Source organism: Branchiostoma belcheri, unplaced genomic scaffold (assembly GCF_001625305.1).
Source record: "Branchiostoma belcheri isolate BF01 breed outbred unplaced genomic scaffold, Haploidv18h27 scaffold24, whole genome shotgun sequence".
In the NCBI taxonomy this organism is placed as follows: Eukaryota; Metazoa; Chordata; class Leptocardii; order Amphioxiformes; family Branchiostomatidae; genus Branchiostoma; species Branchiostoma belcheri.
In genome coordinates this window covers 518,166-537,114 of record NW_017803843.1, presented here as the reverse complement: position 1 = coordinate 537,114, position 18,949 = coordinate 518,166, and the positions used below count along the sequence as shown (strand labels likewise).

Genomic DNA, 18,949 nt, shown 5'->3' with positions numbered 1-18,949 from the left:
AATGTAACAGCTTAGCTCCAAAAAGTGCCTAACTGGACAATTTATGTTTTCATACAGTATCAGGGAGTAAATGCAGCTAGACAAAAGTTTTTATTGAATAGACAGTCCTAAAAGAGGCCTCCATAGCACCATTGTTATATGACGGTGTGATAACACTGTGAATTAATTAGAATGACCAGGAAACGGACAGTTGTCAGGTAAACGCCATTATTGGTCCATGAGAATGGAATAAATGTAAAAAAAGGCAATACGAAGTAAACACACTTCGAATTCATTTACCTTTTTCACCAGCCAAGGCACCAATTACTATTTCTTCACTGACTTTAGGTGATAGTTTGACTCCGTTGTTGCTGAGGTACATGTACAGGTAGGCGGCTCCAGCGCTCAGTATCAGGAAGGACAGAAATAGGAACTTTCGAGTTGGCCGAAAGAACTTTTGAGTTAGCCGAAAGAAACCCATCTTAACTATGTGTTAACAATGACGTTTTACAACTAGGTCTGTGGCTTGGGTAGCAGGAACTACGATTTGTCACGTGACACCTTCTGCGTCTTCCAGAGCCGCTTAAAATATTCAACTGTTGGTCCACTTGGATACCTGCAAGTTTGAGAAAACAATGTTGCACTGTAAAGTATAAAGTAAGTGATAGTGATGTTTTATACCCAAGGCAACAAACTGTGTTCTGTAATGTTTTATAACCAAGGCGATGAACTTTGTTCTGTCATGCTAGGCAGGGGCTTGTGGAGACACTTCATGGCGTCACCTTGGTAAAAAGCATGAACTGAACTGAACTGAACTTCTATCCAAGTAATCTACACGTTCTTTAGTAGAAGTGGTAGTTGTGTTAGTAGTAGTAGTATTAGTAGTAGTGGTAGTGGTAGTAGCAGCAGTAGTGGTAGTAGTAGTTGTTGTAGTAGTAGTAGTTGATACAAGACTTTATCGTTAGGTCTCCGTCTGTGATCTTCGAAGATGTTAAAAAGTTTCTAGACAGAGCACACACAACTATACCATTAGGGTCGCCCCTGAGGCGTCGCCAAATATAAAGACCTACAGTCCCTGCAAATACTAGAAAAGTATACACAGGTGTGTTTTGAAATATTTATCATCTCTGTTTGCCATTTTCTCTTTGAATTCATCATTCACAATTAGAAACTTCAGGGCAGTAAAACAGGTTTTCAAAGTCAATTTTCTGGTCATTTTTAAATGTAATAAGTTAAATTAATCCTGTCCCATAGCATACTGATATCTGCGAGGCAGAAATGTAATGTCGCTGATGATGCACTCTTTTCTTTGACAGGGATATTATACTATAGGGTTTTCTCCCTGGGACTTCTGTGCAGGTGTCTCGCTAGTTTTATCTATAGGAGCTCGCGAATATTCTCTCTACTCAGATATGGGACTAAAACCGCACGTGTGCGCATAAAACTAAAACATTGACGCGTAGGGCATAATTGAACCCCGACTCGCGATCGTACGCGGAATGTCTACATTTTAAAGAAGCAATGGTGTACGTAATATGATTTTTTTCGACCGTGCCGTATTTCGTAGATTTGAGAAAGGAAGAGGTGCAATAGTTTAATTTCTCAACCATATTCCAAACGTCTCGTCTCAAATCTACGACGTACATGTATAGCACGGTCGTCGCGGCAAAAGCCTCATCGCAGATACATCATACAGTGTACATGTATGTGTCCTCAGCTTAACGAGTTGTAAGGTAATATATGTATTAAAACTCAACTTGAGACCACAAATTTTGCATACCTGTAATGTTAGAAATTTCCTTGTGGATGCTCTCGTCTCGTACTTCAGCCGTGTTCTTGTCGTTCTGCTCACTGTGGTCCAATACGTGCCACATCCTGGTATTGGTTTGTTGACAGGTTGTCACATTTGTTGACATCTTGTCACCCCGCAAGACGCAGACAATATAACAGTACCAAACACAGTCCGCTACTGTAATGCTGAGACTGTTGGACACAATAAACTAAGGCAATGCCACCCGGATGAAATCAATATCAGTATCAGTATCTTTTGACATACATACCCACATTTCTAATATTGATCGCAAATGTGGGCCATTTGAACGACCTTCCCCTTAAGCTTGTTTTCCACATCATATAGCATTGCTTTAGGAGTCTTTAGGAATCTTATCCTATACCCTAACCCTCTACGCCACGAAACATCACGATGTGAATGGGCCGTGCTGATACGCTTAGATTAAGTTTGTCTTGCCCATCATTAGGACATAGCCTGTCATCGTCCACACGGCGTATGATAGTCTATTTCATTTCATTTTTCATATATTCATTTTGCTAGGAAATAAACATTCAGGGCAAAACGCTGGTTTTCAGAAGTTCATGGGAATAGGGGTTCCAAACTTAGTCACTTCTTCCATTCGGGCGGGGTTCACTTCTTACTACCAAACACCACACTTAGATCTGGCACACGTGTTAACATGTAATACATACAACATTTCAGTTTTGCTTGATGCAAAAATAATAGCTTTGGTCACTAGCTCGATGGTCGCTCCACGGTCGCCACCCCAGTGGAAAGGACCGAGTATTATTATGAAGAGCACCTCGTTAATAAACGTGATTTACTGAGGCTAACGATTGTTGCACACCAGCAGTTTTATACCCTAAGCCTTGAGGAGTTCATGTATTTCCTTTAGAAGACCTTGTAATAAATTTTGTGATGACTCGTGGGTAAAGACAGGTCACCGCGGAACCTATACTGTTAATGTACACATGGGACAAACATTCCACTGCATGAAATTCAGCACTGCATCTTATTACTTAATATATTGTTTGGTTTCACATGAAATAAATAAATTGTGTTTGTAATTATAACTTTCTTTACGACTTTGCGTGGACAATCCCTTGTCCTATTGAATCTTATCAACACAGATCGCTCAAGTTAAATTCAACTTAGCTTCAATAGTAAGTAATTAGTTATCAATAGTTGAAAGTTAGCTTTACCTTGAAATAGAGCTAAACTCGCTACGAAAAAAACTGGTACAATTTAAAACAACGTTGTACAGATAGTGTTTCAGTCTTTACGCGAAATCATGTTGAGTAAATGAGTAACAGAAACCAAATTATAAAACATTAACTCATAAAAGAAAAAAATCAAAATCAAGCAGAAACGTTCTAAACTGCCCCTGTGCCTTTTTATCTTCCCTCTACGGTAATATGTACATATGTGTTATAGTTATATACTTTCGTTTTCTGTCTTTGCCAAATTATGACCTAGACATGCCGGGGTCGCGAATTTTGGATGGTAGATGTCTTGGGTGGTCAGATCGGATGCTTGTGTCGGATAATTATGCAAATCTAGAGCTAATTTACATAATTCTGTATTCTATAATAGGTCCATGGAACACTTGTGACATATGTTATTGGGAATGAGAGGAGCATCTGAATGTTTGTTTAAAAATGTAAGGGAGGATCCGGAAAAATCAAGAACCCGCTGACGGATTGTCATGATTTTTAGTACGTAGGTACCTTAAGTGATTCTTAACATAATTAGATTATAATTATGCAAACCAGGCCCATGGAACACTTGCGACACTTGGGAAAGAGAGGAACATCTGAGTATATAGTGAATATATAGATTATGTAAATGAAGACCTAATTTGCATAATCAATGGCAAATTGCTATAATTTCATAGTGGAAACTGCCACATTTGGAAGCTGAGTGAAGGTAAACATCAATAAACATAATTTATACAAATCATAATCTCATTTGCATAATTCATGAGGGAGTGCTAGAACAGCCTTTCCTATTAAGATAAAGCTGTCATTGGGGGGAGAATATGACCAACTGATATAATCCATGTTGATTACAAGAGGCTAGCATATTTTCTAATTATAAGCGATTCATTTTGATAAGGCAAAGCAGACTAATTAAATAAAGCGAAGGTTTTTGTGGTATATGTATATTTTTCGGAGGAGGGTTAACGTTGACTGATAGGAAAGCAGATCACATCTATAAGCAATTCTTTCTGCATTTTTGGCCTTTTTCGTTGAGTATTGACCATGGTAAATCTATTCCTAAATGTCAATACCTTTCGCTATGGCTGAACAGTCCTATACGAGAATGACCGTCTCTGCCACATAGGGCACAGCTTTACTCAGCTGACTCAGTATTCTTTTCCTAACATCCGTTGCAAGGCCACTGTTCCAGGCCTCAGTTTTCAGGGAAGTTCAAGAAAGTGGTTCGGGTTTCCCTCCATGGTGAGGCACAGGATTTGTCAGCTTTGCAGAACTTGACTGGGTCGGCGACAGAAGACCCTCCCGGTAGAGATGCGCGGCGTACTCGTGGAGTGTGCACGCCTTCCTGATATCCTCGCAAAGGACACAGTATGGTCTGCAGAGGATCCCACGGCACGGTGACATCTTTGAGGGTTCGGGGCCTTTTTGCTTGTGTTGCTGAATTCTGAGACTCCTGTCTCTAAGTAGGATAAAATAACAATGATGCCATACCTTCATCCAAGTACAAAACGCGGAGTCCATGTTAAATCCGGCATTCCAGGCAGTTTCACCGATGTAGATAGGAGCGAAGTCACCAGACTTCCGGTTACACTGAGTTTTCATCGTTGTTTGTAGCCACCGGAAGTGAGCAAGCTCGTCCCAGAAGTCACTACCCGTCTTTTTGATCTTCCTCCACAATGTCCTGTTGAAGTGTTCGTAGAGCGCGTAGTCGATGGCGTCGTGCCGGCGGTAGTTTTCTACAAGCTGCTTCGGGAAGGAAGTGTTCCCGAGATCGTATTTAAAGCTGTTGTATTTAAAGTTGAGAATGTCCTGCATGTCCCAACACAGCTGCCGCCTCAGCAGCACCAACGATTCGTCGAAATACTCCATCACCATCACGAGGTCAAACTCTCGCGAGATTTTGTCGACAAAGTCACGGATGTTGTCGTTCTTTACCCCGGATGTTGGGTTCTTCAAGGGGAATCCCAACTCTATTGCCATGTTGTTTTTTATTAAGTAACCTGAAGGTCCTTTGATATTGTTTTCATACTTTTCTGGGTGCTCCAGGAACTTTAACAAGGCGTTCGGTCCGGGAATGTGGTACGTCTTGTCCAACTTGTAAAAGTTGAAGGCAGACTTCAGACGGTCCATGGGCTCTCTGATGATGGTTACAAACGTAGCGTTCGCAGAGAGCAGCTTCGTTATCGTTGCTCGGTCGTAGACGGTGTGATGCGTCAAGATGTCGAACTCCTTCTTTTCCGGCGGAATGTACTTGTTCGGGTCCCGAATGCCGTACGGATACAAGTGGTTGATGTTGTTCGATCTCGGCAGCACGAACGAGAGGTTCCGAAGATAGCCGAAGCGCTGAAATATTTGCATCAGAGAGCTGCTTCCCGTCTTGTGGGTTTTGATGAAGGCAATTTTGGTTTCAGGGCGGCAAGCACGTAACCGTGATCCTGGGATAGGTGGCACAAATTTCACCATTACACCATTTTTATGTGGCGGCGTGATAATACTGTGATTTAACTAGAAAGGCCAACATTTGCTGGGGAGCAAATGCAGCAGATGGCTTTACCACATCCCCTGTACCAAAAATGGATCTATACCTCTCTCGCACAAATGGACTGTTCCTAAATCACCCCTGTCCAAAATATGAAGTGTTCCAATAGTATATACCCCATGCAGCAATGGAATCTTCCAATGTGTTCTGCTGCTGGAAAATGTAGAACCCGAGTGTTCTATTTAGAACAGTCAGTTGGGGATTTGCGTTTTCAAGCTACAATGGCTGTTTTTACTCAAAATAAGGTAAATGAAAATATTTTAAACGGTTGAATCTGAATATTGAACACTATAGTCTAAGCATTTGGTGCCAAGCTACCTTTATGGTGAATTTCACGTCAATTGGTTTTCACATTAGCGCATAGGAGCCAGAAAATGTACATTTTTGGTCAAAATAGCAAAAAATGTCCAAATTTACATAATTTTGAAATGACATACACCAAAAGCATTGATGACGTTCTGTGGGATTCTATCTAAGGATATCCCGTGTCATTTGTTTTGAATATTAGGGCACAGGTGCCAAAAATGTACATTTTTGGTCCGAAAATAGTCAAAAAGCCCTATGTTACACAATTTTGAAGTGATGTATGTCCAAAGTATGAGTATCATTTTTTGGACATGTGTCCAAGGTATCCCCATACCAAATTCCAGGTCATTCGGATTCAATATTAGGGCCAAAAATGTACATTTTCTGTCCAAAAATAGACAAAAAGCCCCATTTTACACAAATTAAAAATGGCGTATGTCAAAAGCTTGAATGCCATTCTGTAGAAATTTGTCCAAGGTATCCCCATACCAAATTTCAGGTAATTTGATTTTAGTACTAGGGCTTCAGGTCCCAAAATGTATATTTTTTGCCTGAAAATGGCAAAAAAGAAATAATTTTAAAGGCATGTTTTAAAAATATGAAAAAAAAAACGTCTGGAGGTATTTGCCCACTCTACCTCCATGCCAAATTTCAGGTCATTTGGCTGAAAATGGCAGAGTTGAATCCCTTTAAAGAACTGGCAGGAGAAGAAGAAACACCAGAGAACACAATAATAATGTAGCTTTAGAATGACCAGGAAACGGACAGGAGTCAGATAAACCCTATTATTGGTCCATGAGAATGGAATAAATGTAAAAAAAAGGCAATACTAAGTAAACACACTTCATTTACCTTTTTCACCAGCCAAGTTACCAATTACTATTTCTTCACTGACTTTAGGTGATAGTTCGACTCCGTTGTTGCTGTACAGGTAGGCGGCTCCAGCGCTCAGTATCAGGAAGGACAGAAATAGGAACTTTCGAGTTGGCCGAAAGAAACCCATCTTAACCATATGTTAACAATGACGTTTTACAATTAGATCTGTGGCTTGGGTAGCAGGCACTACGATTCGTCACGTCACACCTTCTGCGTCTCCCAGAGTCGCTTAAAATATTCAACTGTTGGTCCACTTGGATACCTGCAAATTTGAGAAAACAATGTTGCACTGTAAAGTATAAAGTAAGTGATAGTGATGTTTTATACCCAAGGCAACAAACTGTGTTCTGTAATGTTTTATAACCAAGGCGATGAACTTTGTTCTGTCATGCGAGACAGGGGCTTGTGGAGACACTTCATGCCATCACTTTGGTAAAATGCATGAACTGAACTGAACCTATAGCCAAGTAACCTGCACGTTCTTTAGTGGTAGTAGTATTGGTAGTAGTAGTAGTAGTGGTGGTGGTGGTAGTAGTAGTGGTGGTGGTAGTAGTAGTAGTAATAGTAGTAGTGGTAGTAGTAGTTATGTATCGCTAGGTCTCGACCGTCTGTGATCTCCGAAAGGTGTTAAAAAGTCTTTTGATAGATTACACACAAGTTAACTATACCATTAGAGTCGCCCCTGAGGTGTCGCCAAACATAAAGACCTACAGTCCCTACAAATATACACAGGTGTGTTTTTAAATATTTATCATGTTTATCATTTTCTCTTTGAATTCATCATTCACAATTAGAAACTTCAGGGCAGTAAAACAGGTTTTCAAAGTTATGATCAATTTTCTGGTCATTTCTGAATGTAATAAGTTAAATTAATCCTGTCCCATAGCTTACTGATATCTGCGAGGCAGAAATGTGATGCCGATGATGTACTCTTTTCTTTGACAGGGATACTATACTAGGGTTTTCTCCCTGGGACTGCTGTGCAGGTCTCTCGCTAGTTTTATCTATAGGAGCTCGCGAATATTCTCTCTACTCAGATATGGGACTAAAACCGCACGTGTGCGCATAAAACTAAAACTTTGACGCGTACGCAGAATGTCTACATATCTTATTAGCGGAGTGTCCACACATTCTTCTTAGACCACTTACCAAATTATTCAACTTGTTTCTGTCCAATGGCTATTTCCCCCAGGAATTGTGTAATAGTCACATTGTCGCCCCACATAAGGGCGGGGCAAAAGATGATCCCAGTAACTATAGGGGGATATCAGTTACTAGCTGTTTGGCCAAGCTATTTACTTCCGTACTTAACTCACGCCTCACCACTTTCCTAGATGAAAATAAACTTATATCGCCCAACCAAGCTGGCTTTAGGACCAAATTCAGAACGAGCGACAACCTCTTTGTAATAGACACACTTCTAAGTAAATATCTTTCGGAAAATAGACGTATTTATTCATGTTTCGTTGACCTTAAGAAAGCCTTCGACTCCGTTTGGAGAGAAGGACTCCTCTGCAAATTGCTAGATTCGGGAGTAGGCGGAAAAGTTAATTAAATGCATGTACTCCAAACCTCAGACATGCGTCAAAACATCATCCGGGCTAACGCCGTCCTTTGCATCTGTGAAAGGTGTTAGACAAGGGTGTAATCTTAGCCCGACGCTTTTTAATCTTTTCATAAATGATTTAGTACATGTACTTGATGATATTGAATGCTCACCGCCCTCTCTACATAGTTTATTTGTATCGTGTCTGTTATACGCAGACGACGTTGTATTACTTTCCGAGTCCGATAAAGGACTGCAAAGCTCTCTAAATAGATTGAAAGACTTCTGTGCCAAATGGAAACTTCAAGTTAATTTAAAGAAAACGAAAGTTATTATTTTCAACAGATCTGGTCGGTCTTTCCCACACCAAAGTTTTATGTTTGGACAGGACAAAGTGGACATAGTCCACTCCTACTGCTACTTGGGCTTGAATATTACCTCATCCGGTAGCTTCTCTCTTGCAAAAAAACAGTTCTCACTCAAAGCAAGGAAAGCCATGTTTAGTCTCAAATCTTTACAACGTTCTTCTGTCTCTCCGAAGTGCCTGCTTAGAATATTTGACGCTTGTATCAAACCAATACTCCTGTATGGGTGTGAAATCTGGGGAAAAGATCCTGTAAATGAGACCTCACCAATCGAAAGTTCCCATAACCGTTTCTGTAAGAATGTACTTGGGGTGCATAGAAATTGTAGTAATGTAGCTGCTAGAGCAGAACTAGGAAGACTCCCGTTAGATTTAGATATATCCCTTCGTACTGTTAAATTCTGGACACACTTGACACAACGTAATACCGATACACACCCTTTGCAAGTTGATGCACTCCTGTTACAACGTAATTCCCTGACATGTAGTCGTAGGCGGACATTGTCATTGTTACAGTGAGTGAAGGAGATCCTCGACCACTGTGGATATTCCTACCTACTGCATATTGATAGTACAACCTGTACAACTTCAACATATGTATATTTTATATACAATATATGACAATTACCTGCTGTCTGTTGCATTGTACGACTTCGTTAAGTAACTGCAACAATGTAACACAGTGTTTGATAAGTGGAACAAGGGTAACTCAGACTTGGATAAGTGGAACAATCGGTAAGAAAATAAGTCTTGGTTTGTATTCCATAGCAAGTATAACACCTCGACATCAAACCGTTAGTACTTCTACTGTGACAAGTCAAAGTAAGACGCTGAACCTCCTGAGTATCTGTGTATTGTTGCTTTCCGGAGATATCTGCCCAAACCCAGGTCCTCCTCAACTGACTGTAGCTACAACAAATGCAAGAAGTTTGAATCCCAACGGTAGCCAAGGAGCGACCAAACTCAATGAACTTGAACTCCACTTACAAAATGAGAACATTTCCATCATCGGACTGACAGAAACGTGGTTTAATGATTCCGTTCTAGACTCCGACATCAATCTGCCCGGCTACACTCATCTATACAGAAAAGATCGTCAAGGCCAAACTGGTGGTGGAGTAGCCTTACTTGCCAGTGAACACCTTACCTGTAAACACAGACCGGACCTTGAGTCTTGCAACGACCAATGGCAGGACCTGTGGATAGAAACTCATGTGGGCAGCAACAAGATCCTTGTAGCATGTGTCTATCATCCTCCATCCGCCCCGGTCCACTTCTTCGACCAATTTGAACAAAGTGTTACCAGAGCGGTGTCGGAAAAGGGACAAGTCGTCATTGTTGGGGACTTCAATTGTCATCATACAGCCTGGGGGGGAACGACCACTGACCAAAACGGACATTCTCTGGCGGACATACTAGATAGAAACGGACTCCACCAGTCCCAGCATGAGGCTACAAGGATTACACAGACCAGTAGTAGTGTACTAGATTTAGTCATATTATCTGACCCCGGTAGGATTAATCACATTTACACGTTAGCACCTCTAGCTACTTCTGATCATTGTCTAGTAGTTTGCAAGCTCAATATGCATTTACCTAGTAACAATGTTAGGCGACATGTATGGCTGTATGACAAAGCAAATTTCGATACTTTCCGACATGAGCTATGTAAAGTGAATTGGTCATCTTGTATGACAGGTTCTGTTAACAACATGTGGTACAACTGGAAGGAAAAATTTCTCAATATTGCTAAAAACACAGTTCCTAACAAAATTGTCAAAGTATGTAACCGACCCCACAAGCCCTGGATTAACCCCGACCTGTTAGACATGATCCGGCAAAAGACCGAACTGTACCAATTCTATAAGTCGTCTCGAACACAGGAAAATTGGACTAACTACACCACATTCAAGAATCGGCTTACCTCCGAACTCCGCAAAGCAGAGCGAGAGTACTATGCGTCCATCGGCGACAAGATCAGAGCCCCCGGGAGGATCCAAACTTCTGTGGTCCGTTACTTAGTCAAGCTGAGTGGAAAGGGGAAGACGAACATTCCAGCACTCTCCAACCAGGGCCAACTAGTCGATAAAGACACTGACAAAGCCGAACTCTTAAACCAAATGTTCGTCAATGTCACCAAGGACGCAAAGCGTCCAGACAGGACAAAGAGACTTCCTATGTTCACATCAGAGCAGTTAAACGTGCTCCAGTTCTCTGCAGATGATGTCCTTCAAGTATTACTAAATCTTCACACCAACAAAGCTGCAGGTCCGGACGGGATTTCCAACAGGTTACTGAAGGAGGCTGCGCCAGCAATTTGTACTTCCTTGAGGGATTTATTTAACCACTCGATGCTTTCCGGAGTCTTTCCGACTGAATGGAAACAATGCAACATAACCCCTGTTTTCAAGAAAGGAAACCGAACGGACCCCCACAACTACAGACCGATAGCTTTGTTGCCAACTGTGGCTAAAGTGCTGGAAAGATTGGTTCACAACAACTTGTACTCCCACCTTGAGGACAACAAATTGCTCAACAACCATCAGTCAGGATTCCGGAAGGGCGATGGTACCGTGCTTCAACTGATTCGACTAGTTGATGACTGGGCCAAATCCATCGAGGACCCCGAGATAGCGTGTACAGCGGCAGTGTTTCTAGATGTCCGCCGTGCCTTTGACACTGTCTGGCATCAAGGGCTCATATACAAGCTGACCCGCTATGGGGTAGGAGGCCAGTTACTCGACTGGTTCAACAGCTACTTGACGGACCGACAACAACGAGTGGCTATTAACGGCGTTACCTCATCTTGGGGGACAACCTCAGCCGGAGTTCCGCAAGGGAGTATACTCGGGCCTCTCCTTTTCCTTGTATATATCAACGACCTCCAAAACCTTCCTTGCAAGTCCAAGATCAATTGTTTCGCAGACGATACTTCCTTGTACAAAACAGCAAGAACAGTACAGGAAGTAGCTGACACGGTAAATGCCGACTTACGCACAGTCTCTACCTGGTTTGTAGATTGGAGATTAGAACTACATCCAGACAAATGCAAGGTTGTCTGCATCAAGTCAGACAGAAAGAACATCCAGCTCCCTCCCCTGTATATCTTTGGAAAAGTCGTCGAACAGGTCCCGTCATATACTCACCTTGGTGTCACCATCCACCAATCTCTGAGATGGCTTGAACATGTACTTGCACTATCCAGCAAAGCCAGGAAACTGCTAGGCGCTCTCTGCAAACTCAAAGGAAAACTGAGTAGAGAGGCCCTTGAACTAGCCTACATCACCATGATTAGATCAAAGATAGAGTATGCATCAGTACTGCTAGGAGACCTCGGCAGCACGGCTAGCGCTACTCTAGACAAAGTTCAATACCATGCTGGCTGCCTTACAACAGGAGCCATGAAGGGGACCCCCAGTACGAGCCTCCTACGAGAGCTCGAATGGGACAGCCTGTCTACCAGGAGACACTACCACTCCATGGTGTTAATGTACAAGATGACGCATGGTCTAGTCCCAGTGCACCTGCAGTCACTCATCCCCTCCACTAGAGGCGAACGGAGAACGACTCGTCTACAGCTACGCAACACTACACATCTTCATGTTCCCCGCTGTAGAACGAAGGTGTACCGGTCCAGTTTTATTCCACATGCTTCTACCCTTTGGAACCGCCTTCCACAGGCACTGAAGGAAGCCAGCAGCCTAAACGACTTCAAGAGAAAGTGCAAGGATTACCTGTTCACTCCGAGACATAACCAGCCGTACAGACGTCTAGGTACTCGGTACTACAACATCCTAACTGCAAGACTAAGAATGGACTGGAGCCCACTAAATGCCACCTTGCACTTGATGAATATCAAAGACAAAATGTGCTCCTGTGGTACTTCTTCTGAGACTGTTTCCCATTATTTACTACGCTGTCCTCTTTACAGCTGCCAGCGTCACATTTTAACCTCCACAGTAGAGCAACTCACATCACACCGTCTAACCGAATCTGTTCTACTACAGGGGCTACCAGGCTGTAACATGCACACAAACAAACAACTATTTGAGGCATTTGAAACATTTATTTCCACCACAAAACGTTTAGATGGCCCTTCCCGTGGTACCACATAAGTTAACCTTCTACAATCTTACGTTATACATGTATATATTTCCTCACATACTGTATTATATCCAATTGCCCTTGACCTCTGACCTCCAAAACATTAATTGCTATTATTATCTTGATTGAGTACTTTATTATGCTTGGTTGTATTTTATATTGATAACTGATTGATTTTAGCTTAATCTTTACTTGTTAGTTTACTGTATTAGTATGTTATTGTGTATGTTTAATCTTTGTATTGTTTGGCGCCCGAAATCAGCTATGCTGCCTGGGTGGCCAGTGTATTGTATCGTCGCAATCGAATTAAATAAATAAATAAACATATGTATAAAGTATTAAGGACAAGACTTTCAGACATGTACATTTAAACTTTCTTCCATAGTTTGTCTGTAAACGGTAAACTGAGATTCTATAGAAAATGTAAAACTGAATACTGTCTACAACAATATCTAGAACACTGTGACTTTTTATTTAGCAATTATTTAACAATTATTTAGCACCGTGTCCAAAATGCTCCCTTACTTCCCCACCATTCCCTACCACAAAAAAAAACAATTTTACTACTAAAATCAAAGAACCCACATATTATACAAGAAGTGAGTAAATTCGTCTTCCACTGCCTAAAAAGAAGAAGTCAAACCCAGTAAAACTAGTACCATGCATGTTGTAGAATATAGTATAATGCTAGACGTAGATATAGTCTCACATACCACTGTATTTTCTTTCTTATGTTGTTTGTAACTGCAATCTAATTAGCCCTCGGGCAAGTATTTGCAATAACCTTTCATCATATCAAAGAAGCAATGGCACGCTGTCACTGTAAATCCCCGGTGTACGCGATATGATTTTTCGATCGTGCCGTATTGCGTAGATTTGAGAAAGGAAGAGGTGCAATAGTTTAATTTCTAGACCATATTCCAAACGTTTCGTCTCAAATCTACGACGTACATGTATAGCACGGTCGTCGCGGAAAAAGCCTCATCGCAGATACATCATACTGTGTACATGTATGTGACCTCAGGTTATCGTGTTGTAAGGTACTACATGTATTAAAACTCAACTTGAGACAACAAATTTTGCATACCTGTAATGTGAAGATTTCCTTGTGGATCCTCTCGTCTCGTACTTCAGCCGTGTTCTTGTCGTTCTGCTCACTGTGGTCCCATACGTGTCACATCCTGGTATTGGTTTGTTGACAGGTTGTAATTTTGTCACCCCACAGGACGCAGACAATATAACCAAGGACATTATACACAGTATAATGTCCTTGATATAACATACCAAACACAGTCCGCTACTGTAATGCTGAGACTGTTGGACACAATAAACTAAGACAATGTCACCCGGATGAAATCAGTATCAGTATCTTTTGACATACATACCCACATTTCTAATATCGATCGCAAATGGGGACCATTTGAACGACCTTCCCCTTAAGCTTGTTTTGCACATCATTGCTTTAGGTGCTAGCCTAGGCCTGTCATCGTCCACACGGCGTATGATAGTCTATTTCATTTCATTTTTCATGTATTCATTTTACCAGGAAATACACATTCAGGGCAAAACCTTGGTTCACCGATTACGTCATCCCACAATGCTTTGCGGCACAAGATGGCGTCGTCGTCGTCTGCCGAGGCTTTGTTCTTTTGTTTACGTGTTTTGGGCGGTGAATTCGGACTGTTAACACCAAAATGACGACGTTTACCCTCGAAGAACTGTTGGAGGAGGTCGCTACTGTTGATTTAGCCTATGGTTAACGTATATCAGACCCCGATTCCATCGAGAGTGAAAGTGAGACGGATCGTGTTAGCAGACAGGGGAGGAAATGTGCTAACACGTGTACACGGAACCAGATAGCATAATTTGGTGAATATGTGACATCGGCTTTGGAGCTACTAATGACCGTGGTCGTGCTAGGGGTAGAGGTCGGGGCCGAGGTCGGGGGTGTGGAAGAGGCCAAGCAACAAAGGAACGTGGCACTAACAGGCGAGGTTGCAGCCGGCCAGCTGATGGGGATTTAAATCCCAGAGCCGCCCCTCAAGCTGCAACTAATCCAAGGTTTGATGGCACAAACTGGCCGACGGGGGATGAAAACAGCCTGACCAAGTCTTCCCATGTTTTCACTGCACAAAGTGGATTTAGTGGCAAGTTTTATTTCTATTTTATAGCAGCTTTTATGTAAAATTTTCCTTGGTATATATATATATATATATATATAAAGTATATTATACTTTTTATTGCCTTTTAACTGTTTATTGCCTTTGTAGTTTATATTGTCAAGTTGATATATATTCCTAGACATAGTATATACAATAAGCTTTCATATGATATGTAACAAGTATATATACCATCGATTACATAGGTACAGGAAGGAATGTATTATGTTGTATATGTTAGTTGGTTCAGCACCAAGGACAATATCCATCATAAACTTACCTGTAATGATACCTGAGTGCTGTATTTTTACATGTATGTAGTTCTAATAGTGTCAGGACATGTTAGGATCTGTTAAGTCAAGGCCCAAGTCATTCTTTGGTTGCTTATTGCTGATTGTATGGAAACAATATGGAAATTGTACCTTTTATTGCTTTTTACCTGTTTATTACCCTTATGGTCTATGTTATCAAGTTGACACACATTCCCGACTCTACTATAAGCTTCCATATGGTATGTAACAACTCTATGTACCATTTTTATAAAGGTACAGAAAGAAGTGTAATATGTTGTAATGAATCTGTGTCTTAGCTGAATAGTCAGTTCAGCACCTAGGACAATATCCATCATAAACTTACCTGTAATGATACCTGAGTGCTGTATTTTACATGTATGTAGTTCTAATAGTGTCAGGACATGTTAGGATCTGTTAAGTCAAGGCCCAAGTCACTCTGTGGTTGCTTATTGTTGATTGTATAGAAGCAAGGTGGAAATTGTACATTTTATTGCCTCTTTACCCGTTTATGACCCTTGTAGTTTATGTTATCAAGTTAATATACATTTCTAGTTATAGTATCTACTATATGCTTTCATATGGTATGTAACAAGTCTATGTACCATCTTTTATAAGGGTACAGAAAGAAGTGAAATATGTTGTAATAGATCAGTATTTTAGCTGAATAGTCAGTTCAGCACCTAGAACAATATCTGATCATAAACTTACCTGTAATGATACCTGAGTGCTGTATTTTCACGTGTATGTGATTCTCATAGTGTCAGGACATGTCAGCAATGTTATAGGTTTCATACTTATACTTTTTATATAGTTTAGGCATTATAATACAAAAAAAACTATGAAAACAGCTATTTTATTGCATTATTGCCCTTGTAATACATTACTATTGATGCCAGGCTACATTTGAAATATTTTTCTGTAAAGTACACATTCTTAGCTTTCCAATGATATCTGGCATGATATGGTAAGTTGAGGAGAAAATGACAAAAAGACAGTAATACAAAGGTAGTACCCCCTATTTCAAATGGGTCTGGAAACCCTGGCACAGAGGGGATGTATTGGTGAGAAACACTGGCAGCTAAAGGGTTAAGATGAAAGTACAGTACAGACAACTTCCTTACTCGTTTGTTCCCAGGTGCCTTATAACTTTGAGAGAATCCTGCACCTGTTCTCAGGCCAGGACTCTGCCCTGGTGGCCAGACTCATGAGGGAGTTTGAGGCTACAGGAAAGACTGTCATCCCTGGCAATCTACTTCACAAGGTTGGCCCAACATCATGTGTTATTTTTTCTTTACATAATGTCAATAAGAGTGACGTAAGTGTTGTAAGTCAATTTGAGTAATGTGAGTGATGAAAATGTTTAAGAATTGCTTTCAAACATGTTTTGATTTCTGTTACCGTAGAAAAAAAGTAATACAAACTCAATGTGCAATATATATATATATATATATATATAGTACTTCTTTGTTCAGTTTATACTTTGTGCTTCCACAATGCATGATTCCAATATCATATTGAAAATACCAACATCCTGATGCATTTAAGTTCTTTGTTAAACTGTATTTGTTGGTCTATAACATAGGCTGAAAAAAGAGAATCCCTATACGTTACCCTATTTTTTCAGGACTGAAATGATAAACACAACATAGATTTTCCTGGGCCTTGATAAGTTGTAGCTGTCTGTCTCATGAATTGCAGCCCTTTTTGTTTGTCTGTCACCCTTAGCTGCAGGCAGTGCTGAGATCCTATAGTGTGACAGAAGCTGACACCTTCCAGGCCATGAGGACATGTTGGAAGGAGAACCAGTATCTGTTATGTCCTCACACTGCTGTTGCTGCTTTCTACCACATGGCACAAGAGAGGTACACACAACTGCCTAATTCCACTTTTAGATGTTTCTCAATTATGTTTCATCATTGTTTATTTCATAACTTACAGAAACACTTTTTTTAATATCCATCCCCTAGACGTAACGCACCAATTTAGTACAGTAAGTACAAGCTGCTTAAGGTGTTTTCCAATCATACTACTCTTTTTTATGAGTTTTGACATGGGGAATTCAGAAAGCCAAGGATTGCACCCTTCAATACTTTTTGGATGCGTGAAATCTCCAAAATGAATTTCCTTTTTTAGTGTCCAATGACGTTTTATACAGGAGAACTGTATACCGATACCATTACATCATTTTTCAGCACCAGTTCCAGTTTGAGAGTGTGTGTGGCCACGGCAGCAGCAGCTAAGTTCCCCGAGGCTGTGGAGAAGGCCGGCCTGCTGCCCCAGCCCACCCCAGAACTGCAGGCCCTGGACTCCATGCCCACCAGGTACCAGGACATGAAACAGGGACAGGACTCAGGCCATGCTCAGGACCAAAATACAAACTCTGCACTCCAAGTAGACATTGAACACTTGTAGTGCAGAGCTTGTCTTTGACATCTGCCTGAGGTTTCTGCAAATAGAGACTTACCATGATCATAACACTTACTTCTCATCTTCACGGTAGTAAAATGTCACGGTCTGAGGAAAACGCATGTCCAAGGAACTTCATTTTCACGATCGCGGCATGTGCATAGAGGGGCGCTAAAGGCAAATGATTTAATAACGTTAATGGTACAGAAGTGACCATGAAAACCATGAATATAAAAGTACCATGAAAATATCAGGATTTACTGTTACAGTAATTTCATCAGTTTGGGAACAGACTGTTGAAGAAAGTCATTTATGCGACAACCATTTGGTTTGTCAGATGTAAGAACCCACTGGTTGTTGACTTAAGAACCTTCTCATACCCTTTTTATACCCAAAATGGTTTCAAAGCTATATTTTAGTGCCATATAAATAGCAATCATTGATTGTCAAACTCAAGGTACATTACCTATTATTTATTTATGATTCATGAATACCAAATGTTTAATGCCAAAGATTTAAAATCCAAAGCCAGTGTTTCATAACACCTTAATGGCAAACTTCTTGATAAGTTATGTACAGAGATTTTAAATGAATTATCTGTAATTTTTACATTCTACTGTTATCATGTGAGGTCTTTTTTTAACGAGTTTGACAGGACAATGAAACAGTTTTAATTACTTAGTGATGAAAGAAAATGCACAAAACAGAGAAAAGGTTACAATACAGTCACAACAAGCTTTTCGTTGCAGTCTTTTTTTACAGCAAGCTTTAGATGCAGCTGCTTTTTTTTAAGTCTTAATACGATGGTGAAAAGCATCTCATATAAATACATAGGTAGCTTTTATTACTCTTTTTCAAATAGGAGGCCCTATCATAATATCTGGTAACATTTCAACTGTCCTGTTGTGTCCGGTAAACCGACCTCACGGTGTAGTAAAAAAGTACTCTGAGAATGTCCAGGACTGAGAGGCGGTTTTGGTGCAGTTGTTGACGAACGCTCTCGTTCCTGTGGAAGCATTTTGTCCCACGTCCAAGCAGAGTCCAGTCTCAGTGTTTAGAAGCATCCCGCCCTGTGGTATAAGGAAATGATATATTTCTATATTGTAATTGCCTTAAAAATATGTAATGGTGTATCAAGAACACGTGCAGTTTAAATATAAGCTTGTGCATTTGCTGTGAAACAGAGAGGGAAGAAGAAAAAATTGAATGGAACATGTACCAAAAGAGGAGTCAGAAAAAAGACAAAATTTTACGTCAAATGCAACACTCTCACCTTGCCGTTGTGATTCCAACTCTCGTGTAGTCCGGTATGACAGTCCTCGATGATGGGCACTTCTAATTTGGCAGTGCCCTGGGTTCCCACACACT

At 40.8% G+C, this 18,949-nt stretch overlaps 2 protein-coding genes across 5 annotated transcripts; one reads left to right on the top strand and one right to left on the bottom strand.

Annotated features, from left to right (window-relative positions):
• Positions 1–3,692: 3,692 nt before the first annotated feature.
• LOC109471145 (galactosylceramide sulfotransferase-like) lies at positions 3,693–14,170 on the bottom strand. Of its 4 annotated transcripts, none has more exons than XM_019770374.1 (3): positions 13,811–14,170; positions 6,686–6,971; positions 3,693–5,423 (listed from the first exon to the last, which is right to left on the bottom strand). In XM_019770374.1, the coding sequence occupies exons 2-3, from the start codon at positions 6,843–6,845 to the stop codon at positions 4,201–4,203; spliced, it is 1,383 nt and encodes a 460-aa protein (XP_019625933.1). In that variant the 5' UTR covers positions 6,846–6,971; positions 13,811–14,170; the 3' UTR covers positions 3,693–4,200. The 4 variants fall into 4 exon arrangements, with proteins under 4 accessions (XP_019625933.1, XP_019625935.1, XP_019625934.1 ...); XM_019770376.1 differs by lacking the exon at positions 13,811–14,170 and adding an exon at positions 11,133–12,892; XM_019770375.1 differs by lacking the exon at positions 13,811–14,170 and adding an exon at positions 10,544–10,566.
• An 836-nt stretch (positions 14,171–15,006) lies between these two features.
• On the top strand, positions 15,007–18,311 carry LOC109471146 (threonine synthase-like 2). The gene is made up of 3 exons (XM_019770378.1): positions 15,007–16,436; positions 16,901–17,037; positions 17,368–18,311. Exons 1-3 carry the CDS (start codon positions 16,380–16,382, stop codon positions 17,585–17,587), a joined length of 414 nt encoding a protein of 137 aa, XP_019625937.1. The 5' UTR covers positions 15,007–16,379; the 3' UTR covers positions 17,588–18,311.
• The last annotated feature ends 638 nt before the right edge of the window (positions 18,312–18,949 follow it).